General features: G+C 51.7%; 1 protein-coding gene across 1 annotated transcript in view; it reads right to left on the reverse strand.

The window, feature by feature from the left end:
- Positions 1-22,273, reverse strand: part of LOC143150368 (uncharacterized) — a 311,591-nt gene that overhangs the window by 32,224 nt on the left and 257,094 nt on the right. Inside the window, exon 7 of the mRNA XM_076318592.1 lies at positions 11,306-11,494. Coding sequence (XP_076174707.1) covers positions 11,306-11,494 — 189 coding nt within the window. The remainder of the gene's footprint in view (positions 1-11,305; positions 11,495-22,273) is intronic.

Here is a 22,273-nt window from a genome sequence, read left to right on the forward strand (position 1 = left end):
CATTTTAGACTACCACCAGTGGATAGATCTTACGCGGAAACGACGATTCTTTTATGAATCTTCTACTTCGACTTATACGCGTAACTGACCACGCACCTCGACAATATTTTTATTCGATACATTATCCAAATAATTTCCCCGTGACAAGAGCGTGACACAGTTCAGAGATAGCCCACTCGAGACACGAAGTCTACGAAAAGAAAATCTAAAATCAACGCTGCAACATCGGTGCGTTCGGGACACAGCGTAGTTTACTCGCGCGTTTCCCAGCGTCGTCCAAAGGTTCCTCCGCAACGTTTCCTCCGCCAGGGGTGAGAATCGCGGGTCGTCCGCGTCGCGAGGGCCACGGACCGCGGCAAATCCCCGACGAGATTAACGGCGCCGAAAGAGGCGAAGAACGGGCCGTCGAGGCTCGTTCGCGGGACAACAAGGACGTTCATAATTATAACGGGATCATCCCGGGGGGATGTAACGCAAAGCAAACATATTTCGCGGCTACCTGCACCCTCGAGGGTTCCGTCGCCCCCTGCCAGCCCACGGAACCCAGGGCATCGCGGTTAATGAAATACGTGACCGAAGCCTCCGTCATAATCTCAAACACTTGATTCCGCGGCGAACGAAGGGTGAGCCGGAAAACATCCCTTTCGTAGGCCCGAGAACCCGTCGAATTCAAATTATGTCTCTCGACGGGGAACCACCATCGCGCTTCCCGTAAAATTTATCGCGAATCGCCACCCGCCTCGAGTTTACGACTCGTTCCTCCCCGCGTCCTCGAGATTAAGAATTTTTACGCGCTTCCGTCTCGTCGCGTTGCTCTTTTACGGGGTTTCGGCTAGCTACGAATTCTAATTTCGAACGCCACCGCTCCCGCAGACGAACGACGTATTGCGAATCACGAGAAACGGTGAACCCTGGAATCTCCATCGGGCGAGTTTCTCGAACGCAATGTACCGTGTGACGCGGAATTCAGTGGCTTTATTCCTATCGGTGACTCGCGTAGGTAAATCGAGGGGTTTCGAGCCTTCGTCGTTCGAGTATACAGCGCGCGATTCTTTTCATTCGATCGTAACGAGGAAATCTATCGAATTTTTCCCCACTCCCTGCAAGATTCAAACGCGTGAAAATAGTGCACGGAAACGCTATTTGTTGAGGATTGTTGCTATTTCAAGCGATCGATCGATTTTCCAAATTAATTTCCCGATTCCCGATCCGCTCCACCGTACGCGAGAAGAACCGACGAAACGTATTTCCAAGACGGTTCGAAATCTCGGCGCAGCTGCGAGCCTCTTCCAGCCCCATTTCCAGAACTGCCGAACTTCCGTCGAAGCATCGAATAATTACGATCTCGAGAGATCGTCTTTATGCGGACCTAACCCACCCACTCCCCCGCTGGCTGTCACCCTTCGAGCGCCCATTCAAACGAAGACACTTTCCTCGGAGAGACCGATTCCGCGAGGATCTGCCGAGCGCGTTGTAAAAAAAATTTCCAAGGAAATTTTCGCGCCAGAGGGAACGCGTGAAACGTTCGCTGGTGAACTTCTCGTTCGTGGAGGACGTATCAAAAATAGTTGCCGCGTGAACGCGAGCAGCTGCTTCTCGCCGGGTTCTCGCAATCGAGAGGGTGATCTTCGAGCGCGATTGAAAAGAATCGGGCGACGAGCTCGTCTCGATTACGACCGTGAGGTTGGACGGGGGATGGACGTTAATTTCGGTAGGGGGGTGTAAATTAAAAGGGAGCCACGTGTGCGGTGCGATTCGCAAGCGGAGACCCTCGGTGTCATCGTCGGCCCGCGCGACGACTTCGATTCCGTTTGCAGGACGCGTTCTGGTAACGCAATATTGCCGCGGCCGCGTGGAATACCAATGACAACCGGAGGGGGCGGGAGGGAGGGTGTAAGAGACGCGGAGGGGTTCACGGAGATGCTCGTGGCACCGAGACAACCTTCTTCTCCCTCTTCCTCCCCGCGAACCCCGCCGAGGGAACTCGCTGGGAAGCGTGCACACGCTCTCGTCGTCTCGCTCGCGTTCCTCTCGCTTCGCCCGCTACTCGGTTCCCCCGTTCGCGGAGCGAAATGTAAAACTCGTGTAAGAAAGTTCGGGGAAGAAGCTGCCGGCGGTGGCGAGGGACGAAGGGACCCAAGGCGGAGGGACGAAAGGGCGCGCGAAAGACGGGACCCTTTTAATGGCTGGAAATAATCGAATGACCGTCTCTCGCGGATCTCTTAATTCCCAAGTTTTCAGATGGCCCCTCTTCGCACCCCCTGGTGTCGAGAACGAACGAAACAGATGTCACGGCCGCGGGTTCGCGGAGGCCTCTGTTATCGTATTTATGCGGAAATCGACGATTTCAGTGCTTTCACAGCGAACTACGGCGAAGCTGGAAACGCTTCGTTCGGTTCCAGACGCAATCGAACAGGAGACTTCGCGGCGTGCATTTCGCATCGCGAGAGAGTACGGATCTATCGAGCGTGGAGAAATCGTGGTGATCTCGTACGAAATTAACGGACTGTACGATGAAGTATCACAGAAGGTATCTAAAATATGTTTTGGAAAAGTAATACAAAGTTCTACTCGTCGTCGAATAACGTTTGCAGAACGTCGAAACGAAACTTTCGATTCGACGTCCGATTCAAGGCGTCGAGAACATGTTCTTAATAAACTGGTACGTACCGAATACTCGTAGGACATTTTAGATTATTTTACCGCGTGGAGAGAGAATCGACACCCTGTAGATACGCAAAATTTCACAGGCTTTCGTACGAGTATGCACAGTAGGCGCATCCTGGCGAAGCTAATCCAAGTCACTCGGGAGGATTACCAGCTACGGGAATGGAATCGATAAAACGACGGATATAATAACGAAAAATAATGTCCTGGACACGACACCGCTCGTCGAGAAGCTCGAGTTTCTCCAGGCGATTGCCAACCGATCGAAAGACGACGAGAATCCTCGTTGCGCGAAATCGTGCTCCGTTGGAGATTGTCGGCGATGTAAAAAAAAAAAAAAAAAAATTGGACTACTTTATCGGGAACTGGCGCGTAGCAGTTTCCAATTTCCGGTGTTCGTGCGGCGATAAAACCGCGCCGGGAACACGGCTCGAACGACGCGCGAACAAACGGGAGTCGTCGTTTAAAAGCGGAGAAAAAGTGTTCCGCGGTTCTCTAATAACCGTCGCGACGAGTTCCGATATCGTCTCTCGGCGGCGAACGGGCAATTGCGAGGCGACCGTAGCAGCGACACGGTTACGATAATTTTATGCGAACTGTACGCTCGTAGAGAACGCGGCGTTCCGGCTCGAAGGAGGAACGCGGCTCCGAATTTGCATAGGCAGAGGCGGGCGACAAACGGGCCGCGTCGCGAGCGCTCGATGGAAACCGTATCGAAAAACAAACAGGCCCCAGGGGGTGTTTTTCGCCCTCGTTTCGACGAGCGAGTGTCTACGGAGCGACGATGCGTGGTACCCGCGCGTGCACGCGCCGCGTTCACGAGCCGATAATTCCGAAAATTGCCGCGCGCCGTATGCGTCGACGCTCGATTTTTGTTCACCGCACCGTGATCCCGCGAGCCGACTTACTCGCTTATAAATATAATTCGCGTCGGGTTCCGATTCGACGATGAAAACACTCGCGCCACGGAGCCGATCGGGCCACGCGCGGTTCGTTTCGAAACGATTCGAGTATCGAAAAGGTGATACCGAACGGAAAACGTTCGAATTTTCGTTTCTATTTACAACCGGTCCAGAAAATACGGGAGAATCGTAGCGGCTGCTGTATCGAGCACTCTGCGGTCTGTGTTATCGCGTCGGGAAACATTTACCCGGCAGTGTTCCAACCGTCCCGGTAAAAAGTTATGAAAAATCGTGCATCGGAAGAGAGAACGCGAATCCGTAGATATTCCGTGGATTTTTCAATTTTCGAAACGGAAATCCCGCGTCGAATTACACCGCGCGACGTTCATCGATCGTTCGTTCCAATTATCGGCTCGCGAGAGGAAATTCGACAAAGGTGGGTCGATTTTCGGCCCAAAATGCCAGACGACGGTCCCCCTTGAAAACGAGCCACGGGAAAGTCGGGATAAATTACGGTGGAAATCGGTGCAACCCCTACCTCCGTGGGAGGCGGCGGCTCGTCGCGCTCGTCGCGCTCGTCTCGACGCGGAATTCTCAACTCGTCGACTTCGACGAGAAACTCCACGGCGCGCGATAACTTTCGGGATAACAGGTCGTGGAACTTTTTATCCAGCCCCGGCGCGTTTTCAAAGTAACGCGGTAAGACCGATCGAGGGCTCGCCGGGGCGGAAAGTGGGCAGGGGGTTGGCTCGGGGCCGCCAAGGTATAGAGGTTCACCGTCAACCCCTACCACGGCCGGCAGCTGGTGAAATATGTCGCGATTTACACGGGAGATTGGCGTCATTGGCGCCTGGGGAGCGAGCGAGAGGGCCCACCCTTGCCTCGCACCCCTCGCCTCGCCTCGCACCCTCCGCCGAAACCAACCGGCGCCACCCCACTCTCGCGGATAGCGCCGGTGGTGGCTCGCCGGATCAAAAAAGCATTCGCGAAATTCAACGCGCTCGGTTTGAGCGATGCGGAATCGAAATCGTTAGTAACCCTATCCGCGTTCCGTTTCCACCCTTCTCCGTCGTCTACCCCGCCGCTCCGTTCCGTTCCGTCGCTCGTTCTCTTCTCTTTTTTTTTTTTTTTTTTTTTTCGTTCCCCTCTCTCTCGTGTTCGAATTTCGGAATGCTCGAACAACGGTTGTTAAAAATAATTAAAAAGAGTTTCGAGCCCGGCCCGGGGAAGATTGACCGTGGACAAACGGGGGGAATAATTTCGTGCCCATTCGCGTGTTTTTGTTTGCTAACAACTTCCTAACGATCCTCGGGGGAGGGGAAATATCAGCCGGCAGTGTACGGGGACCCGTCTCGCGCGTTGTCGCGTACTTCGGATCCAACGTGCGACATTACCAGAGAGGAGATTCGAACGCTCCGCTTTACGAATATTGGTACGAGAACGAACGATCGAGGAACAATTTCACGACGTTACGATTTTTCAAAGAACGATCGTGCGTACGTAAACGGCGTACGCGACAGCTGCCGACGTTGTTCCTCGCTGGGTGAACTCGTAGTCAGAATTAATCTTACCGTAATATGGAAATGCATCGTTCGGGTGAACCGCGCGAAGATCCGGTCGGGGCAGAACAAGGAATATAGATGCGGCCAATTGGGGTGGATCCGTTCCACGGGCCCGTATGATTGGTTTACAGATTACCGTGCGCCTGCCGTAGACCGCCGCTATCGACCCCTATCGAACGATGCTTATTCGTTAGACGGATCTGGACGATCGCGTCGAGAGCCTGCCAGATGCATTTTTCTAACGTCTGCTTTACAAAGAGGACCGGGACCAGAAAAAGGGAGGATTCGTCGATCGGTCAACCGAGACTAGCGACAATTTTCCAATCCGTGTTATTCGTTCACCATTACTTCGACCCGATACGTTTATTCAATTTTCCACGATCTTCTCTAAACGCACTTTCGACCTTAGAAACAAATCCGCCTACGTTGCGATTCAAATCTGGAGCCCGTGCATCGAAAAGAGGGCGAAGCTCGGAGGGATTCGGTTTTTCTTAAGAATAAAGAAATCTGTGAAAATCTCCACTCGAGACGCGGCACTCGACGAGAGAAATTCGTCGGCTCGATAAGGATCGGTCGATGGCGTCGTTTTCGAGGGCTAATCTTATCCGCGCGCGGAGGCGCAAACCGATCCATTCTCGCCGGGACACCGGAAACCCGCAGCAGAGAACAAGAAGCCACGCCACCGTGAATTTCCAGGCGTTGCAACGCGGCCCATTCGATCAGCATTTGCCGGGAAATGAGCAATAGATCGAAGCCACGTCGGTAGGGAACAGTACCGTTGGTCGTGGAAGCGCGAACGAGCGAGCGAGCGAGAGATCGAGCGAAGAGAGAGAGAGAGGGAAAGCGTACGAGAGCACGCGAGCGCAAGCGCGTACGCGGCGTACACACGCGCGTAATCCACAGCGTGACTATTAGTCGTAAGTCAATAATAAAGCCCTTGTCCTGGACCGACCATAATGGCTCCGGTGAATTATTCTGTCCAGGATGCATTGTCCTGCCGGATCGTCCGCGGGGATAGAATTGTCGACGGCCACGGGCGATATATACGGTGTACACACGCGTAAGATCTCGAACGCGTCTACCGCCGTATTCACGTACGGAGCGCGTAATTGAGATGGATGTTCAATTAATTTGGCCAGGTTTCATTTGCACACCGGGAGGACCCGCGTCGCCTACTCGAGCGCGCGCTTCGCGTCCTTATTCTTCGCCGATTGACGCGCGGACCTGAGATCGACAGCTTTTCTCCGGATCGGTGACGAACGAGTCGTCCCGATTGCCTATCGGGTTCCGTGGTTGTGTGTTTCGCGCCTCGAAAATCGTTGCGTCCTGATAATCGAATCTGCTCCGCTCGCGCGAGCCCGCTCAACCGAACGGAGCTTTTGTTGGAATCCGCGAGAAACCGCTGACTACGCGAGTCGTAAAGTTGTACCACTTGACGCCGCAACACGAACGATATTTCGTTCGACGCGTTGCGACCAGAGTTTCCACTCACCGGGGTAATTATCGTCGTTGACACGTCGCAATTATACTGCTACGCTACCGTGACTAGTAACTACGGTGTGCCCGGAGTTACGCTGGATTTATTATTTTTATACGAATCGATCGTGCACCGCGTTATTTCACCATGGATTAAATTTTACGCGATTATTCAAAATTGAAGAGTGCCTCGTTATTTTGTATCGTGCAACCCGCGTGCTCCCGTTAGGCTTTATTAATACCGTTTCCACCGATCGTGTCCTATCGTAACTTTTATTTCCGCGTCAAGTACTATTTTTATTCTCTTATACGCTTCAAAGGACTGCCGTTGAACAAACGATAATTATTATCATTATTATTATTATTATTATTCGTCGTTGTACCAAAGGGTTCCCCTGCGTTGAATAAATGAAAAAAAAATGGGCGTAAAAATTCGGCAGGGAAAAATTTCGACCTCGCGCGGGACAAATTACTGTACTCGTCCGAGCTGTACTCAGCTGTTCGCGTAACGACTCCTCCCCAACGCGCGTACGATAAAGGTGTCGAACAAATTGGAACTTCAAAGACGTTTCCCTTTTCAGAGCAGAGGGCGGAGGGAGGGCGGGGGGCGAGGTCCCTTTTCTCTCCATTTTTCTTTCCGCTCGGTGTCTCTCGCGGAAATAAACTTCGAGCGAGCGTGAAACTACCCAGGCGCGGAGACGCGTGTACGCGTGTACGCGCGTACGTGTCTATTCTTATATAATGGACGCAACTCGACCCCGCGAGGATGAATGGCCCTGACAGGTAGCGATATTACGAATTTATCGAAGATTCGGTCGACGCTTAGTCGACGTAACGTCAGTTCGCTTCACCTCGCCCGTGGGCGAACTTCCTCCGCATTGTAATTCACTTCCCGTCTCGCTGGAATACCTGAGAACACCTCGAGGATTCCGCTCGTACAATTTTTCGCCCGTTTCCTCTTTATTTCGGGAGACTGGAATCTTTCCTCTTCGCGCGGACCGGAAAGATTTCCGTAACCGGAGGATCTAGCGTTTCTTTTTTTTTTTTCGAGCACGCGTGTCTACGTACGAAAAGATTTTCACAATAGATTCGGAAATTTCTCTGACACGACCCGGAAATATTTCATCGCGCACGTTGGACCGTGGATATGAAAAAAGAAACGTCTACCGTACCACGAAAATGTAGCAGTTCTCGGGAAAATTTGCTTCGTTCGGCTCGTTTGTGCTTTGCGGGGATGGGCGGAAACTATAAAAGGTGGACGAAATTTTCGAGAACGTCCGCATTTACCAAGAAATACACGTCGCTGGTTCGCGGGGCGCTGACGCGCAACAAATACATTCGTCTTGTTAATATGGAACAGCGCCTCGAGTTAAACGCAATTGAATATTTAAATGCGCGTAAAATCGCGATGCGCAGCACCGAGAACGCCGCCGGTATTATTCGAGTATATTCCCGACGAGTGGAGAGTCCGTCGTCGAAATTATTTTTTCCTAGTCGAAGTCGAGCGTATAAATTTTTCACCGACTCGTCGAAGAGTCGGGTCCGATCGCAACGAGGATCGAGACAACGCGCGACCAACGATCGACGACCACCGTCGGTGACGTTAATTTTCGACTGACCCATAATCAATCCAACGCGGTCTGTTTGCGCGTCGTATCGAGATGCTTCTCCACACACCGGCCACGGATGGATTCGCGGTTCGCGTATTTGCGGATTCAGGTAGCAAAGGTATCCATTGGCCGAAGATTATCGGGAAATCGAAATTGCAGCCAGTCTGGATTACATCGGACCGGATCGTCGCGCGACAGCATTAACGGTAGCTCGTATAATTGCCGACTGTGTCGATCGAGTCTTTACGATCAATCTTCGAACGAGTTTTTACTTTCCCAAGTGGAAAAAAAACTTGTTTTCTTACGAGTGGGAGATGATTTCTTAGACAAAAAATTATCAACTCTGTTCCACCGTGTGGAATTCAAAATTTAATATTCTACATTTTACAACAGTGTTCTAGAATCTCCTTAAGCGCTCCCTTAGAATTTTCCCTTGGAACGAAAAGAATAATTCCCAGAGAATCGTCCACCTTGGATCGGTTCCCCGATCGAAGAAACGCGATTCTTCTTACAGGAAACCAGAGATTCTCTGTCCCTTAATTTCCCTGGACAGTGCGCATTATCCTCCCGTTACGTTACGGTGGTCCCCCACAAGAATTCCGTCGCGCTAAATTCTCGATTTCGATTCGGGCACGGAGAACGATCCTTCGATTCGTCGTTTCGAACGCGCGGCCATATCGACGGGCATCGCGATCCTGCGGTTTACGACGTCCACGGACGTACCGAACGCAATTGAAAGAACGAGGGAGAAACTGGTTAAAGATGAACCACTTTCCGACGGGATCGGTCCGACGACGGTCTTTAAAATATTCACGCGGCGCTGCGTTTGACGGGCGACTCTCGGAAAGGACGAGAGACCGCCGTCCCCGAGGACGGTGGACGCAATTCTCCCGGAGTTTTCTCTGTCGGGGGCCACGGTGGTGTGTCCCTCCATCGATTCTGACGTTCAGAACGGTCCAGAAGCGATTCGACAGAGAACCATCGCCGCCGCCGTTTCGACGGGGCAAAAAAGAGGGGAGAAAAAGGAGAAAACGGCCATTGTGACTTTCGATGACAATCGTCGCGGCCGACGCGGACTTTTGATCGAATCGATCGATCGGTTTCTATGGGTCTTCTAAACACAGCCATACGGGGAGGGGGGGGAGGGTATGGGGTGCGTCAAAGGGCTGGTGAACACGATGGGGAACGATGGAACGAGAGGAACGAAGAGCCAGTCCCTGGAGAGGACTACCGACCGGCGCTGGATAAAGAGAGCGTTCACAACCACGCGAGAGTGAACGAGAGAACGATCGAGGGAGCGACAGAGGGACACGACGAGGGACGAGAACCGGGAAAACCGAGTAGCTCCGGGCTCATTTGAATCCGACGCTCGATAATGTCCCCGGAGAGCACCGAAATATCTCGGTGCGCGTACACGTACGGGTACATCGCGATATTGTAACGCGCCCCCGACCGACCGCCCGCCGCGGTCCCCGATGACATTTTCCGCGGCGATGTCGTTCATCAATGCCACGCAATAAAACTCCCACACGAAAAGAAACCAAACGCGTCTACGCGAGACCGGCCGGCAAAAGACGCCGCGACGCTGATCGATCGGACCGTCCACCGATCCACGCGCGATCTCCTCTTTCGTTTCGCGCGAATGGATCCACGAGATACCAACGGATCATTTTTACGGCAATGACCGATTAGCCGAACGTTCGTTCGGACGTGAAACTTTGTCCGGTTGGACAGAGCTGCGCCATGGATGCACCGGGTGGTTCGAAAGAGAATAATGGAAGATACCACGAGAAAATGATTATTTTCGATGACCGATCAGCGTTTATTGAAACTTTAGGCGGTGCGAGAGAGTTCTAGAAAGGACGAACAGGGTGGTTTAACAAAGAACGAGAGAGGATTGCGAAGAGAAGGGTAATTTTTGCAACGATTACCGATCAGCCAAGTGTTCGTCGAAACGCGCAACTTTGGTTCGCCAGGGGAATGCACGTGATCGTTCAAGAGAGAGAACAAGGGAGAAGTTAGGTACGTTTGAAGGTCACTCGCGTTTCTTTACCCTGGAGAATGAACGGTCCGTTTCGAGCCGAGTTCGTCGGCCTACCGCCCAAGAGCTAACACGATCATCGACACGCGACGAAATGGTATCGGGAACGCCATTTCTCTCTCGCAATGCTCGAGGTTTCGATCTTCGGCTTGTCGCGAGGTGTACTTTCGTTTAATTTAACAACGCCCGTATTATGCGATACGCGCGACGGGGATATGCATTATTCAAGCGACATATATGAATGCTTAAAACGCGAGCCCGAAACTGTTCCCGAAGGTGGTCTCGTTCGACGTTCCGTTTGCGGTCTTCGAGGATCTCGACGAGTCGAAATCGATTCGAAAACACCTGTTACTCGAAACGGTACGTCGACCGCTTCAATTTCGTACGTCTCTCGATCCCGGTACGTTCCATTTTACGGTTCCTATTTTTAAACGACACGAGGTTAACGATCGGGAGCAGAATTTTGCGAATCCTCGCTAGGAAGCGACTCGAATACGTAAACTCGAAAATAATCACGGCGACGTTCGATTCGATTCCTCCTCGGCGAGAAGTCGCGAGCCAAGAAGCAACGTTCGCCAGAGGGTGAAACGGGTGGGTCGGATTTTCCTGCCGGGAGGTGGAGTTTAGAGGTCGGGAAATTAGTTTAGTTATGCGCCCGGCAGGGACGTCTCCTGAGTCTTCAGGATGAACATAAGTCGACGTCGGAGCACGTACTTAGACGTTTCAACGTTCCGACTTTTCCGCCCTCGATGCTCTTTAACTTCCACTGGAATTCCTCTTTTTCCTTATTTATCTACCTGGCACCGACATCGAAGGATTCTCCGAGACACCGAACGGTGGAAACGCGATTCTACGCGCGCTAGAGACAAAGAGAGCACTCGGGTAGGCGGAGAGAGGAAAAAAAGGGCCGCTGAAACGAGAGAGTGAATTTTGCCCCCCTCCCGAGGAACTAAGGGCGGACGATGGGAATCGACGTTCACGAATTACCGGGGGTAGCTTTATTCCACCCCCTCTTTCGAGAGGATACGGTGAATTTCTAACGCTTACCTGGGAGTCTTCCTCGGTAAATATCGCGTCGAAGGCAAACATTTTCGGCGCAGCCACCGTTGGTCTTCGATCTTCCGCGGAGGAGGACTGGCCAGACGTAGGGTCGACCAAGGTCACCTGCTTCTTCCTCTTGTCGGCGTTGAAGAAGCTCCCACCTTCCCCCGGAGACACTTTCAACATGACTTTCACCTGGAAATTAAAAATTAAACGTTGGTTAGTTACAGAGAAGGAGAAGCTCCAGACGCTTTAACCGATACGTCTCTGTCCAGCCCAGGCTTTCGAAACCGAGAATATATCGCGAGGCTTGATTATAGACCGTGGAAAATAGATCGATATGGACGTACGTCGAATCGGCTGGAATAGCCTCGCGTTACGTAACGAATGTAACCTTCTCCCGGTCGAACAATGGCCTCATCAGAATTATCCGGACGGTTTCAGCCGGAAAATGGACGGCGGGGTCTGAAATAACGACGAGCCGCGTTAACCGATCCGGTTCAACGAACCGTCGTCGACGATCCTCGCGGCGAATGCAAACGGAAACTTATCGCTCGATGGGAATTAATAAACTTGGGACCGAGTGCCACGTATCGTGTCTCCTCGATAATGGTGTAAACGCCATTAATCGAATCCAGGCGGAAAATGGTTGCGACTATACATCCGGACCGTTCGGTCTCGACTGAGTGATATTTTACTCGAACGTATTATTCGCGGAACTTTCTATATTTTATTCGATTCCTACGAAACCCTTAGGTCGATGCGAGCACACGCATCTGCCAACACTCGGAAACGTACAGCCTCTCGAATATCCAACCGATCGAGACGCAACAAACTACTCTCGTTCCAAACAAATACACAAAGCGTTACGTTTCTTTCATCTTGTTTCTATCGCAAACTACAGGCTACTCTGCAGTACACAGTGATAGATCGAAGCGTAATTCATCGATCTATTTGCACAATTATACAGATTCGAAACTTTGCGAAACTTTCTCGATTCGAAACGATTTTGGACGTTTGTTACGGACCAAAATCCATCCTACCGTGCCTTTCGATACAGTTTTACCCTATCCTAGGATAGACGAAAAATTTCCAAAGGGCGATCCGTTGCGCGGCGCGTCCCACCGACTGGAAAAGTTCACCGAACGCGAAAGAATCAAAGCGCGAACGAGTCGTCTCGCCCGGTGGGACGTACCGTGTCGCGGTGTCATAAAATATCTCGTTTGTCGCCGGGAGAAAAATACCTCGGTGTCCTGACTATTTATCAACGTTTCTGCTCGACGTCTGCCCCGTTCTCCCGACGGATCGCGGGCCAGCAACTCGAATCGAATTTCCAGCGCGAAACGGGAAGAGAAACAACAACGCACCGCGGGTGGAGGAGAGAACCGAACGACGCATCGACGCGTCGTTAAAACTGCATTCGTTTCACGGTGAGATCGATGTTCCAGTCGGTGCGGTGTACCGGGAACGCGTCGAGTCGAGTCGAGTCGAGTCGCGTCACGGCGTCCGTTCGGCCCGGCTGTCCAGGAAATTGCGTTTCGAGATTTCGTTCAGATTGCGGGGCACGTTCTATCTTTTGCATACGGAACGGCCCCGTCGCGAACCGGGGGCCGCGCGGCCTGCGAAAAAGAGACGCTTCGCTTTTTACCAAGCCCCGTCCAGATACACCTTTCTTCACCGGAACGCGTCTCGGTACGTTGAGCGGTTCACCGTGAAAAGACCGAGTGCCAGCGATCGAGCGACCGGAAATAAAATACCTCCTTTCCAGTCTTATTGAGAAAACTCGCCCGTATCGATCCACCCACCTTTCTTCTCTCGTTTCATCCGGACCCCGGCAACCCGTTACGTTTCCTTTCGTTTTCGGTTATTCGGTACGCGCAAGGTTGTTTTCCCTATCGGGAGAGCGTCTCGCTCGAAGAGTGTATCCTACAGTCTCCGATTTCCAACCGCTTTGACGCGGTATCGGATCCGGATACTGGATAATTTTCGAGACGCAGCTCGACGACCTCATCGAGAAGCGTACAAGAACGCACACTTGTACCGAAGAACGAAACCCGGAAGTTGATACGAAAATCAAAGGATATATTCCTATTTACCATTAAGCGTAACAAAGACGCGGATCTTCTCTTTGTTAGGCACGAACGACTCTCGGCGATAAAACTTCGGTTCATCGATCGTGCAACTTGGACGATATCGAAGTTCCGCGCGCGTACTTCGCTGGTCGATTTATGCATCCTCCTCGCGAGAAATACCCGCGCGGATCGAGTTAATTGGTTAACGCCACGGCCTCTTGGAACCGAATACCGGAGAAACTCTTGCATTTTCGTGACCGGAGAATTTTATCCACCGGTTACTAAATTTCCAGCGCAACGTCCACCGTGCACGCTCGAGCAAAGCGTCGCCAGTCGCTTTATGATTTCTCGCATTAGCGCTCGCGAACAGAATCATATCTCCCCTCTCTCGGTGGTCGAACGTGGCTCTAAATTTATAGGAAGTCCTCTCCGCTGGCACACTCATTTACCTCCGTGATTTACTCCCCCCTAATCTCCGATCTCGTTCGTAATGACCTTTCCAGGTTCTTCGTAGGCATGCTAGCAGCTTGCGCCTATTCGACGGGGCGCTCTAAATTTCGCAGTCGCGTTTCCTTTTCCGCTCCGACGAGCCTTTATCCACCTCGATCGCGAGCGCGGTAAGAAAATCGAAGACGCCCAATTTTTCACGGGACGATGAACGAGGAAAGTATACGGGGAAAATATTACCCTCTTCGAAATCTCTCGAATCGAGACTGACGAGGAGCCACGTCCGCATGGTTGCCTCGTAGTTTCCGCGTCCGTCCTTTGTCGCGCGCACAATCTGTATCGTTTGCGAAATACCGAAACACTTTGGATTTCGATACGTCCTTGGTACACGCAGCTGCAGAACTGTCAACCTTCGTACACCCATTTCTCCAGAAGTCACACGCGAGCAATTAATTCGTGAACGTTCGTCTCTCTATCGTCCTCTATTTTTTTTTTTTTTTTTTAATTCCCACGCGTTGTTACTTTGCACAGTTGACAGAATATCGAGTCACCTTCGTTCTCCATCCTCCGAATTTTTTCTACAATTTCTCCGCGCGACGTTTCCTCCCATCGTTCGTAAAACACCGTGCACTCGATGCATCCTCGGTCCAAATACTCAAACACCAGCGTGAACCTCGCGAACGATCCTCTACGTCACCCCTCGACTCCTAATTTTCTCCGTAATTTCTTCTCTGCACTCGGCGCGCAATAAAGACGTCATTGTCGCTGGTATTTCATCGCGGAGGGTTCCGTTCCGCGTCCGGAGGCGTTGGTCCGTCGGTGACACCGGAAACGGGCCCCGAACCGGAAGCTAGCCGTTAATTTCTCAACGTTCACGCGGGAATGAGCCCCACCGCGCCACGAACACGGACTTTGCTGTCGTTTTCCGGACGGACGTTAAAGCGTAGAAATGTTTTATGGCGCCAGCGGGCATTACACGCCGATTTACGATCGTTCAGGAACGCGAGCTCTCGTTCGACGAACTCTCGCCTACCTCGATATAAATTCGCGTTCGTTCGTTCTCGAGCGGGACCCTCGTCGAGACAACGCGACAAAGAAACGCGTTAGCGACCACCGTTACGGCGCTGCATCGGGCACGAACAACGCCACGGTGGATAAGCGGGAAAATTATGAAAGGTCTCCGGGGCGATAATTCCTCCTGGTAGATAGCGGCGTAATTCTACGCTGGGAACGAAGACGATCGTACCCGCGCACCGGCCACAGTAGGAATTTTCTCATTCAGAAATTTGTATTACGCCGCGACGTAATACGTGGCACCCGAACCTCTAAGGCACGAACATCGGATACGGTACGGAGAACAAAGTCTATTAAACCCTTGTGCTGGAACAACGCTCGGTAACGCGTCTCGTGCGTGCTTTCGGCCGAAACTGCGCAATAACGCGCCGAGAACCTCGCGAGCTTCGAAGCAGGGAATCTGCCGTTGCATCGGAGCAACAATTCTCAACCAACGAGCATGGAAAATATTTCTTCGAAATTATCCCTGCATCGATTCACCATCGAACGAACGTAGATACCATTCGAAAGGGGTTCGTCGAACGAATTTTCACGAACGACACTTTCTTCTCGATGCACAAAGGAAACGTGCACTTGCAATTGCAACAGAAAGGGCAAACACTTTTGCGAGATCATAAAAATTCGTAACGAGAAAGATACCGACGAAAACGGAACGTTGTCCGCGAGCGTATTTTCGTCGCGTTACAATCGTCGTTTAGCGTCGCTTCTGTAAACGACTTTAACGAAAGAGCGTCAATGTCGCGCGCAATAATGCACGCGTTTCCCCAATTCCCAGCGCATTGGCGCAATTAATGAAACGTTTGACGCCTCGTGTCTCGGGTAGTATACCGCGGCACGATATTCGCGATCAAGCAGCCGAGAAGCAAACAAACGCGGATCCGTTCCAGCCGATCGGCTCGACGCCAAATAACCAGAATTAATCGAACCGCGTCCCTTTATTCCGCGACGAGCGACAGAGATCGAGAGAGAGAGAAATCGAGAGAGAGAAAGAGAGAGAAAGAGACTTTGCAGTCTGCCGCGGCGCGCGATTCCGTTATAAGAGACGAAACAGCCCGCGGGGGATTCAACTTCGACGACGAGCGTCGTCAAAGCGATTGCGGGACCACGACCTCGGTGGTCTCTTTGCGCGAAGATTACTCCAACGATCGGCGGATAATCTAAATAATCGACGTCTGGCCCAGAGCGGGGGAGCCAAAATGTGATTCCTTCGCGGCAACCCCTTCGTTAAAACGGTAGTAACGTCATCGGGGTACAGCCCGAGGCGGTCCCAAAGTCGATCGGACCACCCTCTGTCTTACGCGACGTTTTCGTTCGACGAGACCGATAAGAAACTTCCGGGCAATTACCTACGCGTATCGCAAACAGGGAGGGTGTACCACTGACGATTTTTCCAGCAATAATTTCACACCGTTCCGATCGCGACGAGTACGAGATTACGATGTATTTCTCCTTCGATACGTCTGTCGAACGATTCTTAAAATCGACAACTCGCAGCGTGCAATTTACCTTCGCGTCGATGGAAATAATCACCTTCTCGACTCGGTTCGTCGATTCGTTTCGATAAGTCCGAGGGAACGGGTTTCAATGCGCCGCGTTGTTCTTGCACCGGCCACTTTCGCGTCACGGTATTGTTTAAAAAGAGGCGGTCCGTTAATCGGCAGGTTGCCGCGGACGCGATCGATTTCCAACGAGTAACGATTTTCCCCGGCGGTAATCAAATTCCCGGCTGCAGTTTTTTTCCGCTGCACGGGACTCGCCATAAAGGCCCGCCGCGTTTATGCAAATCCCACCGTCCTTTGGATTTTTCATCGACCCGTGGGAATCGCTCGACGCTTCTGTACGAGTCAAAGCGGAGTAAAATTCGGTTCGGTCCCGACCAACGAATGCTTATTAATAAAAAAAAAAAAACAGTGTCGACCGATACACAGGGCGGTTATTTTATTTCGAATGAAAATTTATCGTGCATCGAACAACCGTTGAAAACGTTCGCGAAAAGCGTTTATTTCGGGGCGAGAGCGAATCATCGCGGATAAAGCCACTCGGTTCTGCACAAGGGACGGTTCGACCCTGAAGTGTTCGAACTCGTTCTTCGAATACATCTCCAACGAAACTCGTATTTTGTACCAACGGTTATCCATCGCTATAACCTTTGTTAAAGAAAAACAACCCGAAATGCCCAAGGAACCAACGTTAAAGCCGAGGAACGGAAGCACAAAGTACTACGACGATAGAGCTCGAAGCGAGGAGCGTTCGCGCAAAGTTTCGTTAAACTCGGTGTCTGACAGCAGTCTCCCTTCTACCCTTTGCGGCGAGTAATCGCGCGCGAATTCGCGCGAACGTGAATCCGCGAGAAGAGACGGGAACCCGGCGATAGTTCCGGGGAAGCTCGTGACCCGAGTGCGCAGTTACAGTTCAATAATAATTAGACTAAATATCCCGGCAGCAGTCGAGGCCCCCGGGTGTCGACGGGGGCGGCTGGAAGTTTCTGATTTAGCGGCCTCGGAATTAGAAACTTTAACCCACATCCAAGTTGTTGGATCGACTTACAGTCGAACGTTAAACCCGTTATTATGGGGTCCCGAACGCCACGTAGATGGAGCCTTTGATACCGCGAGTTCCGACGAGATACTACGGCCCTTTGATTCGACGACGCGGAATTTATACGTTTTGCCCGCCTCGAGTGAACCCCCGAGCCCCTCTGCAACCCAACCGACCCGGGGGAAGCCCGGTTATCTATTCCACGGTTAGGTGTATCTAAATACTAAGGGTGGACGGGTATCCGACATTTCGGGCAGAGTTCTGAAAGTTTTTTCATACTCGAAAATCTATATACTCGAATACCCAAATAGACGATAGCTGGACGACAGTAAACAAGGTGACTAGAATATAACTCTATACGCTCGCTAAATTTTGCCAACTACGTACACTAGTTAACCATCTTTTACTTTCTCTTTTATCGCTCTCTTCCATGCACGATTCTTAATACTACGTTCTCTTAAAGCTACTTTTACCTAAACCTATCCTAAAATTACGATACTACGACAGATTTTAGGGTTACCGACTCAACTTGAACACTACTTGACTCGACTTGGATTTACCTGAAAATTTCGAGTACCCTATCGCAAGTTCGGGACCCGACTCGAGTCACGCTCAATACGACCCTAGGCTCGGGTACCCGAAATTTTCGGGATCACCTCCACTAAATACTCGGCCCCCGGGGGCGTACGTCGCGCAGGGGTGAAAGTCGACGAGCTTTGGAATTCCTACCGTGGAAACCTCCGGGCTATTCCGACGAAATTTGCGTCGCGAAATGGGTCAGGGGCGGTCACCCCCTTTCCCGCGAGGGGCGCGCCCGACAAATCTGATTTTCGGCCAGACGAGAGAGGAGAACGCAATTCTCCCGACCGAGAGGATCTTCGTCGTCGATGGAGACCTTCGTGGCTTCGTGAAAACTCCGTAATCCCGAGGTAGACGGTCCTCGGGGTTTGTTACGCGGTTCTGAATTTCTTCAAAGTACCCCGACGCGATGGGGATCGAATTAAGGGGGTAGTCTCGCGCTTCGTGTCGAGAGCAAGAAGGATTTTTCTCTTTCGTGCTTTTTTTTCAGAGAGATTTGAAAATGTCTCTTCAAGAGAGAGAGAGAGAAATTTAAACTCGCGATACATGGCAAGTGCGAGTAGCATCGAGACGAAAGACTGAGAATTTCCTACAGCGTCTTTGAATTCGTTATCGAAACAACGTTACCCCGAGTGTAAGCACACAAGTGCCGTATCGGTCGGTTGTACAATATTTGTGCATTTCAAAGATTCTTTCTCAATCCGTTGTATAAACTCTGTTCGCGTTCTAAGGTATCGAACGGTTATTACGAAGGAGGGAACTCACCTTTCGCGTCGAAAACGGGTGAAAGTTTCTCGTACAGCTTGGTTCGTCGACTGTTGCCAGTTGGGAGCTATACTACGCGCGTCTAGAGGACTGTTTCTGTTTGGGTATTCGAGAAGGTCGGCAATCGCGTCGACTTCGTTGTTTACGATTCGTGAATCGTTCATACGCACTTTCGGGCACTGTTGTCGTTGACCTCTGATAAATTAAACGCGCGTTCGGAGTTCTGGGTAGACCTTCGACAAGTTTTTTCCATGGAATTTCACCGTGCACGAGTTACTCCGTAGACACAACTCGCACGTAATTTCGCTCACCACGTGTCCGCGAGTTGTTCACTCGTCGAAGGTGTCCCGTGTTCTGACCTTTACGCGGTATCTCCGATCGGGTGTTCGCGTTCTCTTTACTCTCGCCTGTTGGACAGCCCGATTACCGGTAACGGTAGGGGAAAATAGCAACGTCCTTTGTTCCCGCGTAAAATCAACCCTACACGTTTCGCACCTCGTTCATCCACCTTCTCGTCACCCTCCTCGTTCCCCAGGAGGAGGAGAAGGAGGAGTAGGAGGAGAAGAAGAAGGGTACAATGGAATTCCTCGTAGACTCTCAATTAAAAATGTTTCAGCGCGTACTCACGCGAGTCGAAACATCCGCGACGGCGTTTCCGCTCGGCTTCGGTATGTCGCTTATCTCGCGGGACAGCGTGGAATGTCACGATTTAGTAGGAGGCTACGACGTCGCGGCAACGAACCCCTCTCTCTCTGAGGCACGCACTCGCTAACTCACTCTCGCGTACACACACTCGCTAACTCCAACTGTACACGTAACGCAACACTTCCGCAGTCGTCTCGGTGGTAGAAGCCAGTCGCGAGGGACGCGGAGGGTGTACGGGGGGCGTTTAGGGTTGTCAGTCAAGTAGCGATAGGCGGCACGGCAGAAGCGTGCTACACGCTACTCTCTCCGCGGGGCCGAGCAGCGACGCTCGCTTATACACAACGGCGTGACGTAGTAATGGCTGTATAATGGCGCGGGTACACGTTATACGCTTAATATCGCGAGTCTCGACGCTACCCGCGGAAAGGAACAACTCGAAATGCTCGGTTACGGACTTCTACCTGCTCAACCGAACCCCTACCCCCTCCCCAACCGATCGACCGAGTCCTTTGCTTCGAAACCGAGACGCAAACTTGTCGACGAATTTCCCTTCGATTTAATTGCATCGAGAGATTTTCCGAGCGTCGCATCACGGCGGTGACTTTGCAAACAGTGGGAAAAAATTCTTTCGCGGATCTCTCCGGGGGAAAACTAATCTTTTTCGTTCACGGTGGCTGAATATTCGCGTATTTTTCGAAGCTTCGATCCTTCGGCCGGGTCTACGACGGTGGTGATTTTCGAACCGGTGGAAATTTCTCTTGGTCGCTATTTTTCCAAAAATTCTTCTCCCTCGGAGTTCGTAGGGAGCCCGTGGTACGGTACTCGTGTATATTTACACGGTCGAGCGTCCCGACGAGGCGTTCGTTCCGCGTCGATTAACCCTCCGGGAATCTCGCGACGCGCGACGCAACTCGCGTATAAAAAACCGTTCTTCGACGCTAATCCCGACTTCGGGCGCGAGATAAACGCCCGTTTCTGTCCTTCGGACGTTAAGCCGTCGGATTATGGCAGTCCAAACACGAGGAGAGCAGCTTGACGGGGCCGCGAGTTACGAGCGTCATCAATTCCCGCGTTCTCTCCCGTGTGTCTCTGTTCTCGCCGAACGCCTCCAGGCGAATCGGAAAAACTTGAACCGTTTCTCTGATTTATGCGGATTAACCCAACGCGGGAAAACGTCGCCGCGCGGATTTCCTACCGAGGATCTCTCCAATTTCTAAACAAACCTTTTCGTGGAAATTGCGCCCCCTTGTGACGTACCGACGTTCGTCCTTGCGACGACGAAGACACCTCCGGAGCTTCTAGTTTTTTTTTCTTTTTTTTTTTTCCCAAACGTGGCTACGAACTCTAATATCTCCAGGAAAAATCATCCCCCCGGTGAAACGCGTATCGTCCGGCCGAACGATTATTACGGAATTCTTCCGAGCGAGCGGAGTCGCGTCGACTTTTCATTCGTCGATCGTAAAAATAAATGGTTCCGGAATACGGAATCCCCACCCTCCTCACGCCCCCCGTGCGCTCGCAGAAAACACAACCTCCTCCGAGGTACCACGGGTCAAGCGGGAACAATCGGGGGCCGTTATTACCCGGAACGTTGCCAGATATTGCTCTTCGATCGTGCGTAGCTCTTTTATTATTTTCGTTTCCGTGGCAATCTCTCCGCAGGACTCGCGACCGAAGAATCGCCCTCCGCGTCCGGTATACAGGAAGCGGAAGACGTCGCGAGCTAAGAAAGAGAAAGAAATTGCTTTTCCAAAAGGTAAACTAATTTCGATGCCGCTCCGTCCCCGACGAAAACTCACCTACCGCCCACACGGAATCCTTTATCTCTCCAGGTGGTTTATTTTCTCTCGGAATCTCTCGGTCGTTGTCGTTTCGCTCTTATTTTCGTCCCTTAACTTCGCTGACCCAATTTCTCATTACGAAAGGACCATCGGGCAACGTCTGGGATATCATCGTCTAGCTCGACGAACGACCAACGAACACCGAGAAAGATAGAGAGAAAGAGAGAGAGAGAGAGAGAGAGAGACCTTTTCCAATCCTGAATGCAAATGAAAGTGGAGCCAAGGATCCTTTGAAGGACCCTTTCATCCTTTGAGCATAATGGCGCGTACCGGGGGTCCATTAAGACTCCGCTCGCTCGTTCTACGGCGAAATTTTTCGTCGCTGGCTCTCGCGAAATAATCAAGACGGCTCGATGGCCTGACCCTGACTCCTCGCGTCTTCGTCGTCGTCGTAGTAGTCTTCGAGCGGCCAGACGAGCCACCCAAACGCGTACCACCATCATCGTCGGATAAATGTTCCCGCGAGCGTCGTTTTTATTGCCACGGGCAGACAGCGAACGCGGAGACACATTGTCGTCTCTCGTTCGTCTTTTTCATCGAGGTTGCTAGATCGCGCGCGATATCTCGCGATCCGGTGCACGCGTTCTCGTTAAGATTCCTCTTCTCGCAAGAAAGTCGAGCCGGAGTTAAAATTGCGAGTTAACGGTAACGAGTTCGCGCCAAGGAGCAACGAATGGAGTGTATTCTCGGAGTGCTCGCGAACTGCAATTTCCGCTGCTTCTTTCGCCAAGGAGAACGCGCCAAGGTCGGTGAATTAACGAATTTAAAGTTTCATTATCGGGCGGCGGCTCACGGTACCCTTCCAGCGGTACTCGATGTCCGTTAGCTCCGATAAGTTGATGAACCGATACAATGAAAGTTATCGGAGGGCGCGTTGTCGGTCCCGAGGAGCGTTTCCATCGGTTTTCGTATTTCATGCGGGGCAACTGGCCCGCTGCCGTAATCCCTGGTAATTTCGACGTCGAGTAGACTAGTCGAGGTGGGGTAGAGACGTCCCGACGATTGGCTACACC

Source organism: Ptiloglossa arizonensis, chromosome 8 (genome assembly GCF_051014685.1).
Source record: "Ptiloglossa arizonensis isolate GNS036 chromosome 8, iyPtiAriz1_principal, whole genome shotgun sequence".
NCBI classification, from domain to species: Eukaryota; Metazoa; Arthropoda; class Insecta; order Hymenoptera; family Colletidae; genus Ptiloglossa; species Ptiloglossa arizonensis.